We start from the raw sequence: 22,421 nt of genomic DNA, 5'->3' as shown, positions 1-22,421 counted from the left end.
GGGGATAAAGTCAGAGGCCGAGGTAGAAACCTGTACTCCCAAGTATTTAAACGTGTCTACCCAGCATAGGGGGTTGTCCTGAGGGGAGGTAGATCTGGCAGCCTGGTCTATTGGGAATAGGAGGGATTTGGACCAGTTTACCCTGAGTCCAGTGACCAGGGCAAACGTGTCCAGTACAGATAGAGCACCCTGCAGGGAGGGGCCAGCATCGTTTAGGAAAAGCAACATATCGTCAGCGTATAAGGCCACTCTCCTCTCCAGCAGACCCACCCTGAGTCCCTTAATGTGACAGGATGTACGTAATGCCTCTGCTACTGGTTCGATGGCAAGGGCAAATAAGGCCGGGGAAAGAGGGCAGCCTTGCCTAGTGCCCAGGCGTACTGACGATGTGGGGGCCCTGTAGATTACCTGTAACCAAGTTATGAAGAGTAATGGAAAACCCATTCGGCGCAGAGTCTCCCACAGGAAAGGCCACTCGACCGTGTCAAAGGCCTTTTCCACATCTAACGAGGCCACAGTCCTCATTCCGGTATTAATGTGTCGGGTATGGATGTTAGTGAAAAGCCTCTGGAGATTAACGTCCGTAGACCTTCTGGGCATGAACCCCGTCTGGTCAGAGTCTATTACCGTGGGCAACATGGGGTATAACCGCAGGGCTAACAGCTTGGTAAGTACTTTAAAGTCAGTGTTCAGTAATGCAATAGGGCGGTAGGAGCCACAGGAGGTAGGATCTTTGGGAGGTTTGTATATCAGTGTCAAGTGGGCATGGTACATAGAAGCTGGGAGGTTGCCAGCAGCCAAACACGTAGTGTATAGCTGAGCCAACAGGGGCGCCAGGAGGCTAGCATGAGCCCTATAGAAATCTAAGGGAAGCCCATCCGGTCCGGGTGCTTTGCCCGGTGGAAAGGACTGGATGGCATTCTGGACCTCGAAAGCTGTAAACGGCTGTACTAGGGCCTCCCTCTCCTGGTCGGAGAGCCAGTCCAGCGCCAAAGGATCTAGTAGATCATTTAGCGTCTCAGGCCGGAAGTCCGCCGGCAGCCCAGAAGAGTAGAGCGTCCCATAAAAGTCCTTAAAGGTCTGCAGTATTTCTTGAGGGGAGGACACAGTCCCCCCTCCCGGGGTCCGGAGGAGAGATACAGTTGTAAGAGGTTGATCATGTTGAGCCATCATGGCCAGAAACCGTCCGTTTCTGTCACCCTGCTCAAAGGCCCTCTGCCTACCCTTGTGCATTTCCAGACGAGTGGCCTCGGCCACGTGGAGGTGTAAGTCACGCTGGGCCGCCATCATCAGCTCAAAGTGGTCCGATGAGGGGTCAGCATTGTATGTAGCAGTGCGGTCTGTAACCAGTTGTTCTAAGTCACCCAGCTGTGCCGAATGCTGTTTTTTGACACTGGCTATAGAGATGTACTGCCCCCTTGTATATGCCTTAAAGGTGTCCCAAACTACGGCCGGGGGGGCCGTATCAGCATTGCGCTCCCAGAATTCAGTCAGTAGGGGGGAGATAGTCCGCCTCCAACACATCCGCTAACAGTGCGGGGTTGGAAAAGGCCAGATCTATCCGGGACGCGGTCTTGTAAGAAGCAGAGTAGCAGGAATATGCACGCACATCCGGGTGCTTCCACCTCCAGACCTCCTCCAGGCCCACCGCCTGAGCCCAGGCCAGTAGGTCGGAGGATCGAGATTTTGGCGGGGTAGGTCTATCTAGTTCTTGGGACAGGGTGGCATTAAAGTCCCCCATTACCATAATCTTCCCCGGGCAGAAAGGCGCAATCTTATTCAAAACCTCATACAATAGGGCTGAAGAAAAGGGAGGGGGAATGTATATATTGACAACAATGTACCTCTGTGACCATAATGTAAAAACAAGTACCACATATTTACCCAGAGGGTCCGTACGGACTTCCTCAATTACACAGGGAAAGTTCTTATGGACAAGGATTGTCACCCCCCTAGCATACGTGGAATATGTAGCATGTATCGCTCGCTGAACCCAGGGTTTTTTTAAGGTCAGGATCCTGCTGCCCATGAGGTGAGTCTCCTGGAGTAAGATCAGTTGTGCAGGGCGGGACTTCAAATACTGAAAAAGGGTGGCCCTTTTAAACTTGGAGTTGAGACCCCTGACATTCCAAGAAAGGATAGAGAATGAGTTAGGCGGGCGGTCAGCCATCAGGCCGAGGGGGTGGGGGGAGGGCGGCACACCAATATATGAGCATCTCGAGACACCTCAGGAGCAGCAGGTCCCAGAGTATACCACAAAACATGTCAACATAACCTGTGCAGGGCACCATCCTTACAAAGCAAAAGACATTGAGCATAGCATACACATTTAACACAAAAAACAACAAACTTCCCAGGCACCAGGTGCCTATCCGACTATGTCCCATCCCTCCAGCAACTGCCCGAGGGGTGGGAATAGTTTTTCCCCAAACAAGAACAGTCAAAAACATAGGGTGTAAATGAGCCCTCAAACTTGGGCCCTACACGGCATCCGCGAGGCTGCCCTCTCACGGCGGAGGCCTGCGGTCAATGTTCATGGACACAGTGCCCCAGTGGGATAGGGCACAAAAATAGGACAGAAAAGAAAAGAAAAAAAGAAAAACTTAGAACAAAGAAATAAAATTCAGTATAGAGCACGAGTGCGGGGGGGGGGGGGGGGGGGGGGGGTTTGACGGCTTCCGCACGTCACAGTTCCTGGATTTCTGAGTGATGCGCCTCCATGTCGGCGAGGGAAAAGCTTACTAGTTTAATGTGTAAAATATTCACTTCCTGCAGAATATAAACAAAGGGTAAACATTATATTATAAACATTGGACGTTTCTTTATTTCTTTGGCTTGATTTACCTTGTTTCCATGGGACAGCCTTTTCCCAGGATCGCCGCAAGCTGCGAGCCGTGGCTTTGGCCTAGTCCGGAGCGCCGGTCCTAAGTTTTAGGCGAGGCTGCAGCTTCAGCCTAGTCCGCCTCGATCCTGGGAAAAGGCTGCGGACTAGACCGAAGCCGCAGCCTCACTAAAAACTTAGGACCGGCGCTCCACGGACTAGGCCGAAGACAAGGCCTCGCCTAATTGTTAATGGGGAAGGTAGTGCTGCGCTAATGGGTGGTGTATGGGCAAGTGTATGGACAAGTGGGGGAAGGGAATGAAAAAAGGTATAACTGAAAATGAGAACAGTATAACCAAAAATAGCATAAACAAAAAAATGATCAGTGAACGATACTGGTGCAAATCATATAACTCCACACATTTCTCTTAATGTGATAAAATACACTAAAAAATGAGGAAATGGATAGTGCAAAAAATGGTGTATAACACAACACCCAAATAACTGTGATGGGTAACAATATTAAACAGGTGATGAACAGTCCATAAACAAGGCTTAAGCTGTGTCAAAAAAAAAAAAAAAAATATGTATATATATATATATATATATAATATATAATTTAAAAGTCCAAAAATTGAGAAAAGGGTGCTGATGTAGGTCCGCAGTGTGAGGTGAAAGGGGGATGGGTATCCAGTGATCCTTTTAAAATGAATGAGGATGTCCCCTTACCTTACTGCTGTAAGGTAACAGCATATAGATCCAACCACATTAGATGGTTAACCAGATGGGCTCTGATCCAGAAACGACAGGTCCTCCTTGGAAGTCTCGTCCCAGATTGATCAGTATCTCGCCCCAAAGGAATAAAGCATCGATAGTGTAATATCGTTTTTAAAATTTTTAATTCTCGTAAATAATAAACAAGGGTACTCACATTGTTAAAAATGCAATTAGGCATGTAAAAAAGAAGGGGAGCAGTCTGTCGCCAACGTCACCTCCGATACCTCTCAGTGGTCTCATGCGCATTCGTCACTATCATGTGACTTCCTCAGGAGTAGTGAGAGGCATAGGGGAGATACCTTATATAGGGTGACTTGTTTGATGGACTGTCAATTAACTCAGCTGTTTGTCATACAGGAAGTGCAGCTGCAGCCATTTTCCCGTAGCCTGCTGGTGTTTATTAAAAGTAGAGATACTAATATCCCACCCAGCAAATATTTGGCTTAATGGCATTCAAAAGGATGGGTGACAGGCATGCCATCTCATTTATATAATTGATATTTAAAAACTTAGGGCAGGGAACGAAAAAGGTGAAAAAATGTGAAAAAAATATATAACCAGAGAGATCCCATTGTATCTCCATAACATTGTGTGCTGACACTCCAAGACGTTCCACCGGAAGTCCGGCAGCCGCCATTTTGTTGGAGCTCAGGGGACGCCCCCAGCGTCTCACAGGGCGCTTGGCGTCCGTTTCTCCCATTGGGCCATCCTGTCTGGCGTCTGGTTGGGAGCCAACACGGGGTCCCCCGACCTCGGCCAACAACACGGGCCAGGCAACCAACATGCAGTGGCGGCGTCCGTCGAAAACGAGCGCCGCCGGAAGTGGAGTCGCGGCCTCGCCTAAAATATCCTGCTCGCCGCGATCCTGGGAAAAGGCTGTGAGCAGCATCCGGCCGGATGCCGCTCACGGCCTGTCAACCGGGATTTGTCGAGCCCTGGGCTACAGGAATAGCAATTGAGAGATCACCCTTGTTTAAGTGCCGGTTTACATATGGGCAGCACGATTTGCCGAGTAACTCGGCAAGGCGATCTGCACACGACTTCAGAGGTGACTTGCAAAATGACTTCTGTATTGAAGTCAATGCAAGTAACCCTGAAGTCGTACAGGAACCTTTTTCTAAGTCGGCTCCTTGGTACAGAGCGGAGCGCGACTTGTCAGGCGGCTAAGTTGCCTGACGAGTCGCCCCTGTGTGAACCGCTTTAATGGGGGCCACACACTGTTCGAATTTCAAAAGAATTTCCTTTAGAAAATCGTATCCAAGAATTTTTTTGTGCGGCAATCAAATTTGAGAAATCCGACATGTTGGAAATTTTTAGAAAAACTATTTTCTGATCAATGATTGAAGAATCGTGCGAGAAATGTAATAGAAAAAAAATGCGCATGTGTAAGAAAATAATATTCCCAGAGAGTAAAGAATATTCCCGGCAACATGATGGTTTGGTCGCCGAATTTCGAAAATCAATGGTGGCATCATTGGATCACAAAAAAAAAAACGAACTTTCTGATTTTGAAAAGAAAATTTGTTCAAAACTCGACCATGTATGGCCTGCTTATGGATGTACTTACACTGGGCATGGTTGATGTGAACCATGCTTCAAATGTATCCCCTGTGCTTGAAAGGAGCTGTTACTGTGTATGCTTACATCATCATCTTTGCCACTCTGACCACAATGATCTCTGCTTCCTACTCGGTAATGTTCAGGCATGGTTTACATGCATACTAAAGTGAACTTTTCCTTGGACCACCTGTTCCTTCGTTCCCAGACATGGTTCAGAGCACTCAGGGGGCACAAATGAACCAGACCAAGGAGGTAGCCTGTGCCTGGTCACAGTTAAAGCTTCACGTTTGATTTCACGCACATTCATATACATGGATAAAACACAGCATATCAATGCGTCCGGTGGAGACCTCAACTCCGACTGATATAAAACGATAGAGGAGACGGGGGAAGTGCCCCACTTTCAGTGTAGTAGTAAAAGCCAATGTATAAAAACTTGAGATGTACTCACATAAAGGTAGTGTAAAGCCTGGTAAACACGATCAAATTTTCCACAAAGCGAAGGGGTTTTGTCCGAAGGGCGTTGGCCAGGAACTTGTCTTGCATAGAAACGGCACACAAGTCCAACAAACACAAAACTATGGGGGCTTCAGGAGGAGTGGGACTTCCTGTCCCACTTCCTCCTTCCGCCCAGGGACCGCTAAGGCGATACGTCATATCGCCTTTTGGCTGCCCATCTCTGTAGGCGATCGCCTGGGACAAGTGACAGGTCCCAGGCGATCGCCTGTCCAATCAGGTACCACAGCGCCCCTCGCGCATGCGCAGTGAGTGCCTGGCCGTGAAGCTGAAAGCTGTCACGGCCGGGTGCCCACAGTTAGGATGGAGGTGCCGGCGGAGAGGAGCGGAACTGGACAGTGGAGCAGGTAAGTGTATGTTTATTAAAAGCAAGCAGCTATGCTTTTTGTAGCTGCTGACTTTTAATAAACATCAAAAAAGGCTGGAACTCCACTTTAACCACTTCCCGACCGCCGCATGTATATGTACGTCCACAGAATGGAACGTACAGGCAAATGGGCGTACAGGTACGTCCTTGCCTTTCCGCGGGTCGGGGGTCCGATCGGGACCCCCCCCCCGCTACATGCGGCGGTCGGATTCCCGCGGGGAGCTATCCGGGACGACGGCGCGGCTATACGTTTATAGCCGCTCCGTCGCGATTGCTCCCCGGAGCTGAAGAACGGGGAGAGCCGTATGTAAACACGGCTTCCCCGTGCTTCACTGTGGCGGCAGCATCGATCGAGTGATCCCTTTAATAGGGAGACTCGATCGATGACGTCGGTCCTACAGCCACACCCCCCTACAGTTGTAAACACACACTAGGTGAAACATAACTCCTACAGCGCCCCCTGTGGTTAACTCCCAAACTGCAACTGTCATTTTCACAATAAACAATGCAATTTAAATGCATTTTTTGCTGTGAAAATGACAATGGTGCCAAAAATGTGTCAAAATTGTCCGAAGTGTCCGCCATAATGCCGCAGTCACGAAAAAAATCGCTGATCGCCGCCATTGGTAGTACAAAAATAAAAAAAAATAAAACTATCCCCTATTTTGTAAACGCTATAAATTTTGCGCAAACCAATCGATAAACGCTTATTGCGATTTTTTTTTTTTACCAAAAATAGGTAGAAGAATACGTATCGGCCTAAACTGAGGAAAAAAAATGTTTATATATGTTTTTGGGGGATATTTATTACAGCAAAAAGTAAAAAATATTGCATTTTTTTTTAAAATTGTCGCTCTATTTTTGTTTATAGCGCAAAAAATATAAACCGCAGAGGTGATCAAATACCACCAGAAGAAAGCTCTATTTGTGGGGGGAAAAAGGACGCCAATTTTGTTTGGGAGCCACGTCGCACGAGCGCGCAATTGTCTGTTAAAGCGACGCAGTGCCCAATTGTAAAAACGCCTTTGGGCATTTAGCAGCATATTGGTCCGGGGCTTAAGTGGTTAAAGGGTCACTAAAGGAATTTTTTTTAGCTAAATCGCTTCCTTTACCTTACTGCAGTCCTGGTTTCATGTCCTCATTGTTCCTTTTTGCTCTGATGTTGCTGTAATTCTCCTCTGTTTTGCACACTTCCTGGTTGTCTGTTTCCTGATCACCACAGTACTGGGAGATTTTAGTTTAGTTTTCAAACCAATACTGCTCTATGGCTCTGTCCAGCACAGATACAGCATAACATGCTAAAACCAAACTAAATGCAAAAACGAAACTAAAAAACTACAGGTACATTATATGATTGAATTTAATCTATTTTTAATCGTTTTTAAAAGGAATCCATTAACTATTATGTCTCTATACCCTGTAAACAGTCATTTCAGCAAAAACACATTTTTCCTTTAGTGACCCTTTAACTTTTTTTTTTTTTTTTTTACATTGCTGGTGTCATACAATCCCATGAGTCTTCAGGAGGGGAGGAGGAGTTTTCCCAGCTAAGCACACTCTCCTACATGATTTCCTGGGCTAAGGGTAGATGGATTCCAGGAAGTAAATACTACAGGAATCATCTGCCCTTACTCAGGATGACCACAGCCAGAAATGCTAGGGGGGAGGGGGGGTTTCTGTGTGGGGGCACAGTGCAGGTGCGGCATGTGGAATTCTAAATTTGGAATGCATTAGTGTGCAGAAGCTGTGTCTCACTGACACTTCCCTGTGCTTCTCTGCTGATTAGGGAGGACGTTGCGTGCCACTTGTGACACCCATGCCCGGGGTTGCCTACACCTGCCCTTGCATTGTGACAGTTTCACATTAGTAGAGACTGCAGATTGTTTCCAATCAGACAAACCATATCTTGTATTGAGGGGACTTGCAATGCAGAAGCAGGAAGTGGAGATTATGTACAGTATGTAGCGAAAAGATGTGACCATCCCCCCTTCACATTTTATAGTGCAAGCTATACATAGTAACAAGGATTTGTAACTGCATTAACACGCATTCATATGAATTACATGAAGCTGGTGTATTTCACATGGGAATCTAAAAGGCTTACAGTTCCTCTTTGGGATCAGTCTGTCGAGGTGTAGGGTAATACAAGGTGGATTGGTAGATTGTACAAGGGCAATGGTGTGTGTGTTATTTTAAGTAAGGGTGATCTTTGTCTTATTTAAGATAGAATAAGCTCCTTTAATTAAAATAAATCATGCTTATGTGGTCTTTTCTGCATTTTTTTGGTATCTTTTTGAATAATGGACACTTTACTGCAGTTCTCAGGGGATTAGTGTAGCAAAAGGTTGCACCAGAGACACATGAACAAGAAACACATCATTTACATTGTCATTTCACAGGAATGCATTGGATAAACAAGGAAAACTAAACCTTAGCGAGAATGGTAAATGAAGCGGAGTTACCAGCCACCATGTGACATGCAAATAAGGCGCAGCTGATGTACTAAACAAATTCAGTACAGCCTGGTGATCTTAAAGACCTGTAAAATTTAGCTACGTTTTCAAATTTGGTATTTTTTTCTTGTTGTAGAATTTGTGATTTATATTTCAAGTAAATGTAAACCAGATTGCTAAAATATTACATACGCTTTAACAAGTTAATGAAACTTAAAAAATAGTTGTCTTTTTAAATATACAGGTTATATTACAAATTACAAAAGAAATGAATGCTCATGTTTATGCACTTCTGTTATAAGGTTCTGGCCTAAGTGTTCTTTGCGTTGTCAGCCTGTCACTAGGGTTGCCACCTCATCCCTTTTACACCCGAACACATATGAATTACACAGATTCTGAGGCTAATTTAATGCAGATAAGGCACAAAGTGAGTTTAATTACCACCTTAATCAGCCACAGAACCTGTGTAATTAACATGTGTTCAGGTTTAAAGGGATGAGGTGGCAACCCAACCTGTCACATGCGCCTTGGTTGGAGCCCATAAATACCTTTGTCACTTTCAGAAATTCAGTTAAAGGATATGCAAAGGTTCATTTTAAAAACACAAACATGTTATAATTGCCTCCCCTGTGCAGTTGGTTTTGCACGGGTTATATTTCTCTTGTGGGGTCCCTCAGCGGTGCTCCTGGCTCCTCTTCTCGAGTGACCTGTTTGGAGAGCCACTCGCCCTCGGGGAAATTGTGCGGGCGCACTCCCGTGTCCTGCTGCTGCGTTCATTGACACAGGCAGCAGGACTCGGCCCTGCCCCTGCATCATTGGTTTTGATTGACAGCAGCGGGAGCCAATGGCTGTGCTGCTATCAATCTATCCAATCAATCAAAAAACAATGTTTGGTTTTACTGATTAGAAATGATTACATCTTCTATGAATTAAGTCAATCTTTCTATATTCTAGGCCGGAGGCTCAGCAGAAAGCACCATCAGCTCCTCCACCTCCTCCACCACCACCTCCTATACCTGAGCCAGCACCTCCAGAGCCCGAGGAGGAGATTTTGGGATCTGACGATGAGGAACAAGAAGACCCTGCTGACTACTGTAAAGGTCAGTAAACTACAACAGCTGTATTTTTCCAACTTTATTTTTATTTTATTTCTGCAGATAGAAATGTGGAAGAGGGCGTTACTGAGGTTGCGCCCTCTTCCACATTTCTATCTCATTGCACAGTATATCTTTATTTTATATATTTTGTTTTCAGAGGAGCAGCTTGGTATTTAAGTAATTTATTTCACTTAATGATATAATTATTTGCTTATCACATTGGCGCGGAAACACACCCCACTTCTATATTAATTTCTGCAGCCCTTGCATAGTCTGTCTGTTTTATATAGTATGATTTACATAGACCATAGGTTGTTGTGCAGTGTTTGGTCAGCTTTGGCCTGTGTAAGCAACGCTGATGGATTTTCACCGCCCCTTTGTAAGTTAAGTTAATATTTCTTTAAAGAAGTTTTCCTTTTTTAGCATTATAAATATGCACCCACATCACCCCTCTTACCCTAATGCTACTGCAACTGTTTCATGCTCTCTGGTGTATTCTGTGCTGGAAAGACATTCACCCCTACTAAGACATGCATAGCAATGATCCTCACTGATTCGTATTAACAAACAAGATACTTCGCTACTGCGCTGTGAATTTGTTCAGTTTCTTTCAGTCCATTCTGAGGTGCGAATTTACCACGATTTTAATGCAAATTTCAGGAGTAGGACATAGCTGCGATTTATTGTCTCTAGCCAATGGAATCATAATGTAAAAAAAAAAAAGTGGGTGTTAACTTCCTGTGTACTTCCTGTTTTTTGTGGAGAATAGTGTGGTGGAATTCGCACATGTGAACCATCAAATGCGATTTCAGAGACTAACATCTCAACGCAACGCTCTAAACTCGCACAAGACCCTTTTTTTTCATCACATCGCATTCGGAGAGGAATCGAAACGCATAGGTGTGAACGACCATCATTGAAAACAATTACTTTTTGGATGACATGCGAATCTAGTTTTTGTTTAACGCATCGCATTCGGTATCAACTCGCACAAGTGTGAACCGGCACTGACCCAGGTTCTGCTGGCACTCGCAAATTAACCTCTTGACCACCGCCCCATGTCCAAAAGACGTCCTGTTTTTAAAGATGGATATCTCGGTAACGGCAGCAGCTGCTGCCACAACCGAGGTATCCATCTCTTCAGTGGGCGGTGGTGTACACGATAACGGTGGTCTCCGCCGCGGATTCGCCGCGAGATCGCCGTTATCGGTGGCGGGAGAGGGCTCTCCCGCGCCCTCCGCCACTTACCGGAGCCGTCGGTAGCGGCGGAGGCGATCGGGTCCGTTCGGCAGCTGACTGGGGTTGCGAGTGAAGGAAAAATTTCCTTCACCCGTCCCCATAGCTCTGCTGGGCGGAAGTGACGTCAAAACGTCAGTCCCGCCCAGCCTCTTAAAGAAACATTTTTTTTTTTTTTTGTCATTTGAAAAAATGACAGTTTCAATTTTTTTTTTCTTTTTTTTGCATTTAAGTCCAAATATAAGATCTGAGGTCTTTTTGACCCCAGATCTTATATTTAAGAGGACCTGTCATGCTTTTTTCTATTACAAGGGATGTTTACATTCCTTGTAATAGGAATAAAAGTGATCAATTTTTTTTTTTATTTTTTTTTTTTTATTTCAGTGTAAAAAATTATTAACTAAATAAAAATAAATAGGAAAAGAAAAGCGAACGCACACACAGAAGCGAACGCACACACGAGTAGCACCCGCATATGAAAACGGTGTTCAAACCACACAAGTGAGGTATCGCCGCGATCGTTGGAGCGAGAGCAATAATTCTAGCCCTAGACCTCCTCTGTAACTCAAAAAATGCAACCTGTAGAATTTTTTAAACGTCACCTATCGAGATTTTTAAGGGTAAAAGTTTGACGTCATGCCACGAGCGGGCGCAATTTTTAAGCATGACATGTTGGGTATCATTTTACTTGGCATAACATTATCTTTCACAATATATAAACAAATTGGGCAAAATTTATTGTCTTATTTTTTAATTCAAAAACGTGATTTTTTTTTCCAAAAAAATGTGCGCTTGTAAGACCGCTGCGCAAATACGGTGTGACAAAAAGTATTGCAATGACTGCCATTTTATTCTCTAGGGTGTTAGAAAAAAATATATATAATGTTTGGGGGTTTTAAGTAATTTTCTAGCAAAAAAAAAACTGTTTTAGTCTCGTAAACACCGAATCTGAAAAACAAGCCCGGTGGGAAAGAGGTTAAACATTTTAAACCCCTTCAGAAAGAGGCTATTGGCGCAGGATACACAACCTATGGACGTGGTCCAAAATCTGTAACACATGACTTAACACCCAAGCCATACTGTGGGGCCCATGTCAACATGTTTCACAGTCTTCAACTCTCTCAGGACTGTAATTAGTAAGAATACATGTTTTTGGGGATGTACAATGGCCAAAAAATATTTTTTTATTTATGAAGACCTCACACTAACATTGCTGTTCATGTGCCTCATTAAATATAGGCGTCATTGGGAAACATATTGCCCCCTCACATGACTAAACATTGCGCCCCATCATTGCTGTTATTGGGCCTAACATTAGGCCCAATAACAGCAATGATGGGGTGCAATGTTTTCCAATGACACCTATAATGAGGCACATGAACACTAAGGAGGGGGGCAATATGTTTCCCAATGACGCCTATATTTAATGAGGCACATGGACAGCAATGTTTCCTAATGACACCTATAATTAGGCCCAATAACAGCAATGATGGGGCGCCTAATCATAGGTGTCATTGGGAAACATTGCACCCCATCATTGCTGTTATTGGGCCTAATTATAGGTGTCATTGGGAAACATTGCACCCCATCATTGCTGTTATTGGGCCTAATTATAGGTGTCATTGGGAAACATTGCGCCCCATCATTGCTGTTATTGTGCCAAATTATAGGTGTCATTGGGAAAAATGTTATCCCCCTCATTGGTGTTGTGCCTCATTTGGAAACCTTGTGCTCCATCATTGCTGTTATTTGGCCTCATTATTGGTGTCATTGGGAAACATTTACCCCCCTCATTGGTGTCATTGTGCCTCATTTGGAAACCTTGTGCCTCATTGCTGTTATTTGGCCTTATTAGTGTCATTGGGAAACCTTAGTGTCATTGGGAAACATTTTACCTCCCTCATTGGTGTCATTGTGCCTCATTTGGAAACCTTGTGCCCCATCATTGACGTTATTTGGCCTCATTATTAGTGTCTTTGGGAAACATTGTGCCTCATTATTGGTGTCATTGCATGTGTCAGGTAGGTGAGTGCATGTGTCAGGTAGGTCAGTGTATGTTGCACAGTGCATTCTGAGCACAATGCTTTCCTGAACCCTGCATTCTGAGCGAATCTGGCAGAATCTTTTTGGTCTCTTAGGGCTCATTCAGAGAGGGATGATCAGTCCCATCCTCTGTACAGAGCCACTGGAAGGTTTAATTCTGTGTTGGTACTTTAAAGGAAATAAGTTGGTTTTGCGTCGCGGTTTGGGCACTCAGGCTCAAAAAGGTTTGCCATAACTGGTATAAGGGTTCCAAAAAATGGGTCACTCACTTCCAAATCCATCTAGGGATCATCAGGTGCTTTCCTGGTTGCAAATGGCAGAGCCACAAACATGAAAGTTGTCCCATGGAATAGTGTGGGAGGCAGGAGCAAGTCCCGTATTCCTGTGCTTCTTTTATAATAAAGCCATCCAGCAAGGTCTAGCCAAAACTGAGGGCAGAGATTGCCACTCGCAGGAGAGAAAATCTGCACATACATAGATGTCTGGCATGATGCATGTGTGCTGTGAAAGATGCCAGACTAACCCAGTTTCAGGAAATGCAACTGTCCTGCTGTGGTGTGGATGTTTTTTATCTTATTTTTAGGGTTGGTTTATAAGTGTCCCTGTGATGATCGGGTCCCTTTATGACGGTGCATTTGCTTTAAATGTAACCCCTAAAGTATTTGTAAAGCCACTTGAAAGAAAGCATAGTATAGTAATCCAAATTACTTTCTGAACTCCTAATAACTTTTTTCTTAGAAAAATCATGTATATACCTTATTTTAGTTGGTTTAGTTAGGGCGGCACATTCCCCGTCTGCATAAGCTGCTTTCCCAAAGGGTTTCCTCCTTATCCGATAAATTGATACTACACTCATAGGGCCAGATTCTCCAAGAATTTGTGGCGGCATCACGTAAGCTATTTACACTACGTCGCCGCAACTTACTGGAGCAAGTGCCGTATTCCTCAAGCACTTGCTCCGTAGTTTGCGGCGGCGTAGTGTAAAAGGCCCGGCGTATCCCCGCGTAGTTCAAAGGGGGCGGCTTGTATTTAAATTAAGCGCGCCCCCCGTGCCGATCGAACTGCGCATGCGCCGGGCTTAAAATAGCCCAGTGTGCATGCTCCAGTTCTCGACGGAAAACATCAATGACGCCGACGTGTGCGTCATTGACGTAAAGTCGTATTCAAGAACGACTTACGAAAACGACGTACCCGATGGGAAAAGACGTCACGGACCAGACGCCATACTTAACATGGCACTGGCGTAAGGTTACCCCTCATATAGCTGGGGTAACCTTGCGCAAACGATGTAAGCGACGGTTACGCGACGCGATTTCGTTCGGGAATCGGCGTATCGGGCTCATTTGCATAAACGAATGAGACCTGAACGTAAACGCCACCTAGCGGCCGGCGGCGAATTACATTTAAGATCCGACAGTGTAAGTGACTTACACATGTCGGATCTACAGCGTATCTATGCGAAAATGATTTTGGGAATCACTCGCATTGATACGCAGGTCAAAAAACAGAGATACGACGGAGTTTCCTGAGATACTCCGTCGTAACTCTTCTGAGAATATGGCCCATACTGTTTAATTTAAATTGTCCCTTCTAATTCTGTATGTGGATGTTGGCACTGTAATTATTTTAATAAAAAAAAAAAAAAATCTAATATCTTTTTCCTAATCAATATACAGTGGTCACATGACCCAGTTCTTTCCCAGCCTGGCTGTAGGAAAACATAAGCAGGAGGAGCTTCTAGTCCTTTGCTACTGGTCACATGTTCAAAAAACAAACCTGCCCTTGGAATACAAAGTAAAAATAAATAATATCAATAAACTGTTTTTAAATTGGCATAAAAATATATATTCTAAAAAACATCTTTATTTCTTTGTAGCAATAACATGGTATGGGTGGATTTCTGACAGTCTTTGAATAAGAGGGAGGTGAAGCCGCCATTTAATCTACATGTGATATCCCACCCCCAAAGTGTTTTTATGCTTAGTGGGCATATGGGAGGGAGTGGGCTCTCATTTACCACTGTGTATATATGCCCACATGTGTGACTCTATAGTCGCATGGGCGGTTTATATGCGATATGGAGGAAATGCTCAGCATAGAAATGCACTCAAAACTGAGCATGTGCAGAGTTGCCACCACATTGGCAAAACCCCTAGTTGAACTGGGGACATAAACAGAAAGTGGAGATAGAGAACAGCAGGATCAACCAGGTTTATTGCAGAAAACAAATCTTAGTGACTGAGTATGAAAAGCATGTGATACAAAATGTATTGGGGGGGTGACAAATATTACAGCCTACTGTGCTTTACCATGGTGCCCAGTAGCTCAGATAAGCACACAAACTGTCCACACCAGCACGGATCTGCTTCCTTGCATGGCATGGTCAAAATTGCACAGGAAAAAAAATGGACTGGCAGGATCACAGGTATTTCCTAATAAAAGGGACTGCCATGACATAATTGGCAACAGATCAGACACTCAAATAAACAAATTTATTCATGCACTAAAATTTAGCTTTACATTTTTTACAAGCCTCAATACCCGAAAAATATTGCGTTGCACACGTGCTAACACATGTCATAACACCTGCATACTGGTGTGAAGGAAGCCTTAGGGCTGGTTCACACCATGCCCACACAGGAACATGCTGATCTTGAATGGGCTGAATCACACCACACCAAAAGTAGCCCATGCACTACTTTTAGAAATGCAAGGCAACCTAATCGCATGATACTTTTTGTACCATGTGATCTGGTGTGGGCAAACGCAAAGGGTTTTCAATCTGCGTTTTGGGGTGTCATTAACTTATCAACACATGGTGCAGATCACAAATTGACTGCATGTTAAATGTGGTGTGAATCGCACAGGGATGAACAGAACGTTCCTGTGTAGGCATGCTGTGAACTAGCCCTTAAAGCGGAACTAACCCCCCCCCCCCCCCCCCCGATCGTTTTGAGCCAAGAAAGCTGCCATCTTGGCCTCTGATCTTAAGTTGCCATGATGCTGCACATGTGATCAGCTATGTCACTAGGCATTTGATGGTTGGACAGTTTGGTTTAGAGCACAGCCAATGTGAGTTACATTCCTGCCATGTGACAGTAATGTAAGGCTACTTTCACACACACTTGGGGGGGCGTTAGCAGGAAAGTGCCGCTAATTTTAGCGGCTTTTTAACGCTGCCTGTGGGGCGCTTTTAACCCCCGCTAGCGGCCGAATAAAGGGTTAATAGCGCCCGCAAAGCGCCAATGCAAAAGCGCTTTCCAGGTGATTCGGCAGTGGTGCCCATTGATGCCAATGGCAGGGGTGGTGGAGGAGCAGTGTAATCACCGCTCTCGCACCGCCCGAAAGATGCTGCTTGCAAGACTTTTTCTAACGTGCAAACACACCGCCCCAGTGTGAAATCACTCGGGCTCTCGCGCTGGGGTTGCAGGGGAGGCGTTTTTCAGGCGCTTTACAGTCTCTATTTTTAGCCCAAAAGCCCCTGAAAAACACCCCTTAGTGTGAAAGGGGTCGAACTGTTTTTTTTTTTTTTAAACTGTTAAATCAGTGGGTTTAGTTTCACTTAAAGTTTCCAGGATTTATGTATGGTCTTGTAGTTTTAGCATTGTTTAATCTTAATTAGACAGTACAGGACACATGACTAGAGATACCAAACCTACAGTATTGATGTAGGTCATGCCTCGACAAAATCTGGGCGCCCGGTCGCAATTGCGACTAGTAATTGTGACTTGGCGCCCAGGGAAGCTTAGGCCTGCAGAAGGCCGCAAAGCCGCGGCCTCAATTACCAGCGGGCGCGGGCCCGCCACGATTGCGCGGCGGGGGAGGTGGGGGCGCACGGAGACACCGGATCCTGTGTTTCCGTGCGCACCCGGGCCGTGCCCGCCGGTAATTGAGGTCGCGGCTTTGCTGCATTCTGCAGGCCTAAGCTTCCTTCTATGATCTGGCTCCATCTTGTGGTGGCCGTTGGCATTATAAGTAAAACAGCAGTTCTAATGTGTGGTGGTCTCAACCAGAACCTTACCATGAGTACTAGTAAGGCTGACCTAGGAGAGGGGGAGAGCATTTGTGTTCAGAATGGAACACATCTGCAAATCGGATGCGTTCCCATTGAAAATAATGTGCCAGCAATTCGCACTGTACTAACTATGAAATGCACACACATTTTGTGCAATGCGGAGGGCGGATGCAACACACGTATGTGAACCATACCCATTGAAAACCACTTTTTCAAGTGTTCTGCGAATTGGATTCGGTGTAAGTCACATCCAATTCACAATAGGACAGGTCTCTTCGCTCTTCATCCTTTTCTAAAACCTCTTGCTTCTCGGTTTCTTAACAGGACCTTTTTACAAGGTGTTGCTCCCAATTCAACCTCCTATATCCCATTGGGCCCTAAACAGAGTCCCCTCTATAGCGAGGTAAAAAGACCTGCCTTTAGAATCGCTCACTTCCTTCACCTGCCCGGGACTGTGCCACAAGGCATTGCTCCTCACACATTCACAATCTCAGCACTTAGGAATTGATTTACTAAAACTGGACAGTGCAAAATCTGGTGCAGCCCTGCATAGAAACCGATCGGCTTCCAGGTTTTATTGTCAACGCTTAATTGAACAAGCTGAAGTTAGAAGCTAAATGTTTGCCATGCACTGCGTCACCAGATTTTGCATGCTCCAGTTTTAGTAAATCTGTTAATTGACTGACACATATGGACATTGTACTGAGCTGTATGTGATCTGCACTGTGTAGAATGACATGTACTGAGCTGTATGTGATCTGCACTGTGTAGAATGACATGTATTGATGGTGTACTGAGCTGTATGTGATCTGCACTGTGTATAATGACATGTATTGATGGGGTACTGAGCTGTATGTGATCTGCACTGTATTTTCTGATATGTAAACAAATAAAGAATTCTGTATGCAAGCCAAATAATTGGCTGACCAACTGATCGATTATGAAAATAGTTGACAACTATTATTATAGTTATTTCAGCCCTAATACAATTCCCATCACATGGGTGTTGCATAGGAAATGTATATTTTGTGTGGCACATTTTACACCACAGCAGTTTTTGCTTATTGCCACTGCAGGGCACTGGCACACACACCTTTACAATGTGCTCAAGACCACAGGTCATGCTTTACTGCATCAATAATAGCCACTAGTGATGTAGCTCTAATGTATACCTTTTGTTGATCTGCATTAATTGCTTTTTTGTTTCTGTCATCAGGTGGCTACCATCCTGTGAAAATCGGAGATCTGTTTAATGGCCGGTACCATGTAATCAGGAAGCTAGGATGGGGTCACTTTTCCACTGTTTGGCTCTGTTGGGATATGCAGTAAGCTTTCTTTTACTTTAATATACAGCTGCTGTTAATAAGATTTCAATATTGTGCATTTGAAAAAAAAAAAAATATTTAACACTGTGTTTCTTATGTAAATAAGGCTGGCTAGCTGCCTTGGCTGTGATGATGGTGGTGATTTTTTGCAGTAGAACTCCACAGTTACTTTCTGAGGAAGTCTAAGAGCCGGTTCACACTAGGGCGACTCGTCAGGCGACTCAGCCGCCTGACAAGTCGCATCCCATTCTATTCACCAGAACCATTCTAATAGGAGCAAAGGTTCTTGTATGACTTCGGGGGCGACTCGGGGCGACTTGCATTGACTTCTGTACAGAAGTCATTTTGCAAATCGTCTCTGAAGTCATCTTCAGGACGCCTTACCGAGTCGCCCCCGAAGTCGTGCCGCCCCAGTGTGAACTGGCTCTTATGGGTTTCAATGAGTTGTATAAATAGTGTTTAGTATTCATTGAACTATAACAAATGCCAATGGCTGGTATATTTATTTAGCTATCAGATAGTCCCTTTCCCTTAGATGTAAAGTGCACACACATACATTTTAATGCATTTTAAGAATTCTAAATTGTTTCTATTTCATTTCTAGGGGGAAGAGGTTTGTTGCAATGAAGGTAGTAAAAAGTGCTCAACACTACACAGAGACTGCTTTGGATGAAATAAAGTTACTCAGATGTGTAAGTAAGATCATATGAGAGTACTGCAAAGACTGGAAGTTGGGAAAATGGGCCCTTTTACCCACTTAAGGACCATCTCACGACTTTTTAAGTGGTCGCTCGCGACCCTGCCTCCTTCTCCGCGAGACTGATCGCTGTGAAAATGACAATGGTCCCAAAAATGTGTCAAAAGTGTCCGATGTGTCTGCCATAATGTCGCAGTCACGATAAAAATCGCTGATCGCCGCCATTATTTATATATATATATATGAAAATGCCATAAAACTATCCCCTATTTTGTAGAAGTTATAAATTTTGATCAAACGCTTATTGCGTTTTTTTTTTTTTTTTTTTTTTACCAAAAATATGTAGAAGAATACGTATCGCCTAAACTGAGGGGAAAAAAACATATTTATTATAGCAAAAAGTTAATGTTTTTTTCTTCAAAATTGACGCTCTATTTTTGTTTATAGCGCAAAAAATAGAAACCGCAGAGGTGATCAAATGTCACCAAAAGAAAGCTCTATCTGTGGGAAAAAATTACGTAAATTTAGTACGACCACACAATTGTCAGTTAAAACGACGAAGTGCCGAATCGCAAAAAAAGTGGCCTGGTCTTTGACCAGCGAAATGGTCCGGGGCTGAAGTGGTTAAACTTTGCACACACTGACCCAGAGTAGGCCTTAACTGCTTGCCGACCAGCCGCCAGTTATACGGCGGCTGGGCGAGATCACGTAGCTATAAGTCATCTCTCCCAGCAGCAAATAGGGGGCTGATCATGGCGCGCGTGCGATCGCCGGCGGGCACCCGCGACCGCTCGTTACAGAGTGAGGAGGTCCTGTCGGGGGAGAAATGTATAACCAGTAAGGATGAGCTCCAGCGTGTTCACATGGTACACGTGCAGAGCCCGCCAGGAAGTCTGCACGGCGCTGCGCTTATCACCGCCAGGGAGACATTTCCCGATCTCTGCAGCCGAGCATCGGGACAATGTCTCCCTGGCTGTGATTAGTGCCGTGCAGACTTCCTGGCGGGCTCTGCACGTGTACCATGCGAACACGCTGGAGCTCATCCTTAATGAACAGCGATCAGTCATTTCCCTTAGTCAGTCCACCCCCCCCCTTCAGTTAGAGTACACCCAGGGAACATATTTAACCCCTTCCTTGACCCCCCCCCCCCCCTAGTGTTAACCCCTTCCCTGCCAGTGGCATTTTTATAGTAATCAATGCATTTTTATAGCACTGATCGCTATAAAAATGCCAATGGTTTCAAAAATGTGTCAAAAGTGTCCGAAGTGTCCGCCATAATGTCGCAGTACCGAAAAAAATCGCTGATCGCCGCCATTACTAGTAAAAAAATCGTATCGGCCTAAACTGAGGAAAAAACGTTTTTGTATATATTTTTGGGGGATATTTATTATAGCAAAAAGTAAAACAAACATTTTTAATACATTTTTAATACAATACTTCTTTACGGCAGAATGTTTTAATGTTTTTTTTTTAAGAAATAATGTCTCTTGTTTCTTGCAAGGTGCGGGAAAGTGACCCTGGAGACCCAAATAAAGACATGGTGGTACAGCTAATTGATGATTTTAAAATATCTGGAATGAATGGTATTCGTATCCTTTAACACATAAATTACCAGTTTACATATGTTGAAGATTGACCCTACTTTTATTTTTTAGGAGGGTAGAAAGTAAAATAATTTGTGCATGCGACAACTTTTGCGCAAACCAATCAATATACACATATGTGGAAGAATTTATATTGACCTAAACTGATGAATACATTTATTTATATATATATATTATATATATATATATATATATATATATATATATATATATATATATATATATATATATATATATATATATATATATATATTGGATATGTATTCTAGCAGAAAGTAAAAACAATTATTATTTTTTTTTTCAAAATTGTTAGTCTTTTTTTGTTTATAGCGCAAAAAAATTAAACCGTAGACGTGATTAAATACCACCAAAAGAAAGCTCTATTTGTGGGAAAAAAAATTCATCCTTTTTTTTGGGTACAATGTTGCATTACCTTGTCAGTTAAAGCGACGCAGTGCTGTATACCAAAAAATGGCCTTGTCATTAAAGAGGGTAAAACCTTCAAGGCTGAAGTGGTGGTTAATAGACAAGCACCCCTGCAATCTGACAATTGTGGCTGTAGCAACCATCCCCACCCCAGCAGCCACTACTTATGTGTTCTTTAGTGACATAGCAGAGGATGAAACGTGCCACAACACATTCGGCCTTAGTCTAAAGAGCCACTCGGTGAGTAATAAATGCCGCTTTGCTCAAAAGAACATCTAGAAAATGTTGAGCTTATGTGTAGGCAGAAATTGAGAACGGTTGCTTTATATGATCTTGTTTTATTCAGACCGGGAAAATTATATTATCTGCTGTGTTGGGTTTTGACTTTAATGCTGTAAACATTTTTGTGGTAAATTCTCTTCAACTTTAATCAGTTTTGTTAATATTGGGCACCTTGTATGTGAGGGAAACTGGTGTTTGATCAGCATGGTGTTGGCTGGCTCCTAAACATGGCCTCAGACTTTTAGTACAGAAGACTCTTCAGGAAACTGCATAAACTATGATGATTCTAATGTTTTTATTTTTCTCTGGAATACTGTGCATGTAAGTTATAATTTTTTTTTTCATAACTAAAATTATTGTTTTAAAGTATAGCTTCTGCACATTTTGTGTGGTTGATCGCCTTAACTTGGTTTCCAGATGTCTGTATGGTGTTTGAAGTTCTTGGGCATCACTTATTAAAATGGATAATAAAATCGAATTATCAGGGTCTTCCTATTCGCTGTGTAAAAAGCATTATTCACCAGGTAAGCTGTTTTAAAGCTGATGTTTAATTTGCTTATATCTTCCTTCTCTGGTGCCCCTCTGCCCCCCCTTATCCATGGGCGTAGGAACCGGGGGGGACGCATCCCCCCCAGGAAATAATGCGGGGGGGGGAACAGGTATGGTAAAATCCCCCCCAGGTTAGGATAGGGAGATCGTCCCCGGTTTTGTCCCCGGATCGCAGGCAGGGGCCACCGAGTCCAACTGCGGTCACTGCTTTTCTCCCCCTTCAGTGCCGATCCAGCCGCGACCCCTCCCCTCCCGAGCGGCGCACAGCTGATTGCACACAGACACGCATAGCTGTGCTGGCTTCTCTGCTGAATGGGAGAAAGGAGCAGGAGAGGGGGCGGGGCCCAGACTGACACTCGTGTTCAGACTGAGGCCACACTACACCCGACCAGCCTGCAGAGCCAGAGAGACTTGCATGTGATGGAGAGCCAGAACGACACAGTTGAGGTACAGGGGGGAGGAGGTATATTTTACAGAGAGGGGGGAAGTTACAGTTTACAGAGAGGGGGAGGTATAGTATTCAGAGAGGGGGAGGTATAGTATACAGAGGGTGGGGGGGGTTACAGTTTACAGAGAGGGTGGGGTATGGTATACAGAGAGAGAGGGGGAGGAGGTATATTTTACAGAGAGAGGGAGGTATAGTATACAGAGAG

The 22,421-nt window shown here is 44.3% G+C and overlaps 1 protein-coding gene across 7 annotated transcripts in view; it reads left to right on the top strand.

The window, feature by feature from the left end:
* Positions 1 to 22,421, top strand: part of SRPK2 (SRSF protein kinase 2) — a 239,223-nt gene that overhangs the window by 135,868 nt on the left and 80,934 nt on the right. For all 7 annotated transcript variants that reach the window (XM_040343512.1, XM_040343508.1, XM_040343510.1 and 4 more), the window contains 5 exons: positions 9,449 to 9,594; positions 18,102 to 18,210; positions 18,815 to 18,902; positions 20,409 to 20,496; positions 21,637 to 21,743. In XM_040343512.1, coding sequence (XP_040199446.1) covers positions 9,449 to 9,594; positions 18,102 to 18,210; positions 18,815 to 18,902; positions 20,409 to 20,496; positions 21,637 to 21,743 — 538 coding nt within the window. The remainder of the gene's footprint in view (positions 1 to 9,448; positions 9,595 to 18,101; positions 18,211 to 18,814; positions 18,903 to 20,408; positions 20,497 to 21,636; positions 21,744 to 22,421) is intronic.

The sequence above is a fragment of the Rana temporaria genome, chromosome 3 (assembly GCF_905171775.1).
Source record: "Rana temporaria chromosome 3, aRanTem1.1, whole genome shotgun sequence".
Taxonomy (NCBI): Eukaryota; Metazoa; Chordata; class Amphibia; order Anura; family Ranidae; genus Rana; species Rana temporaria.
Note: the sequence above shows the minus strand (reverse complement) of the source record. Positions and strands in the feature narration are given on the sequence as shown.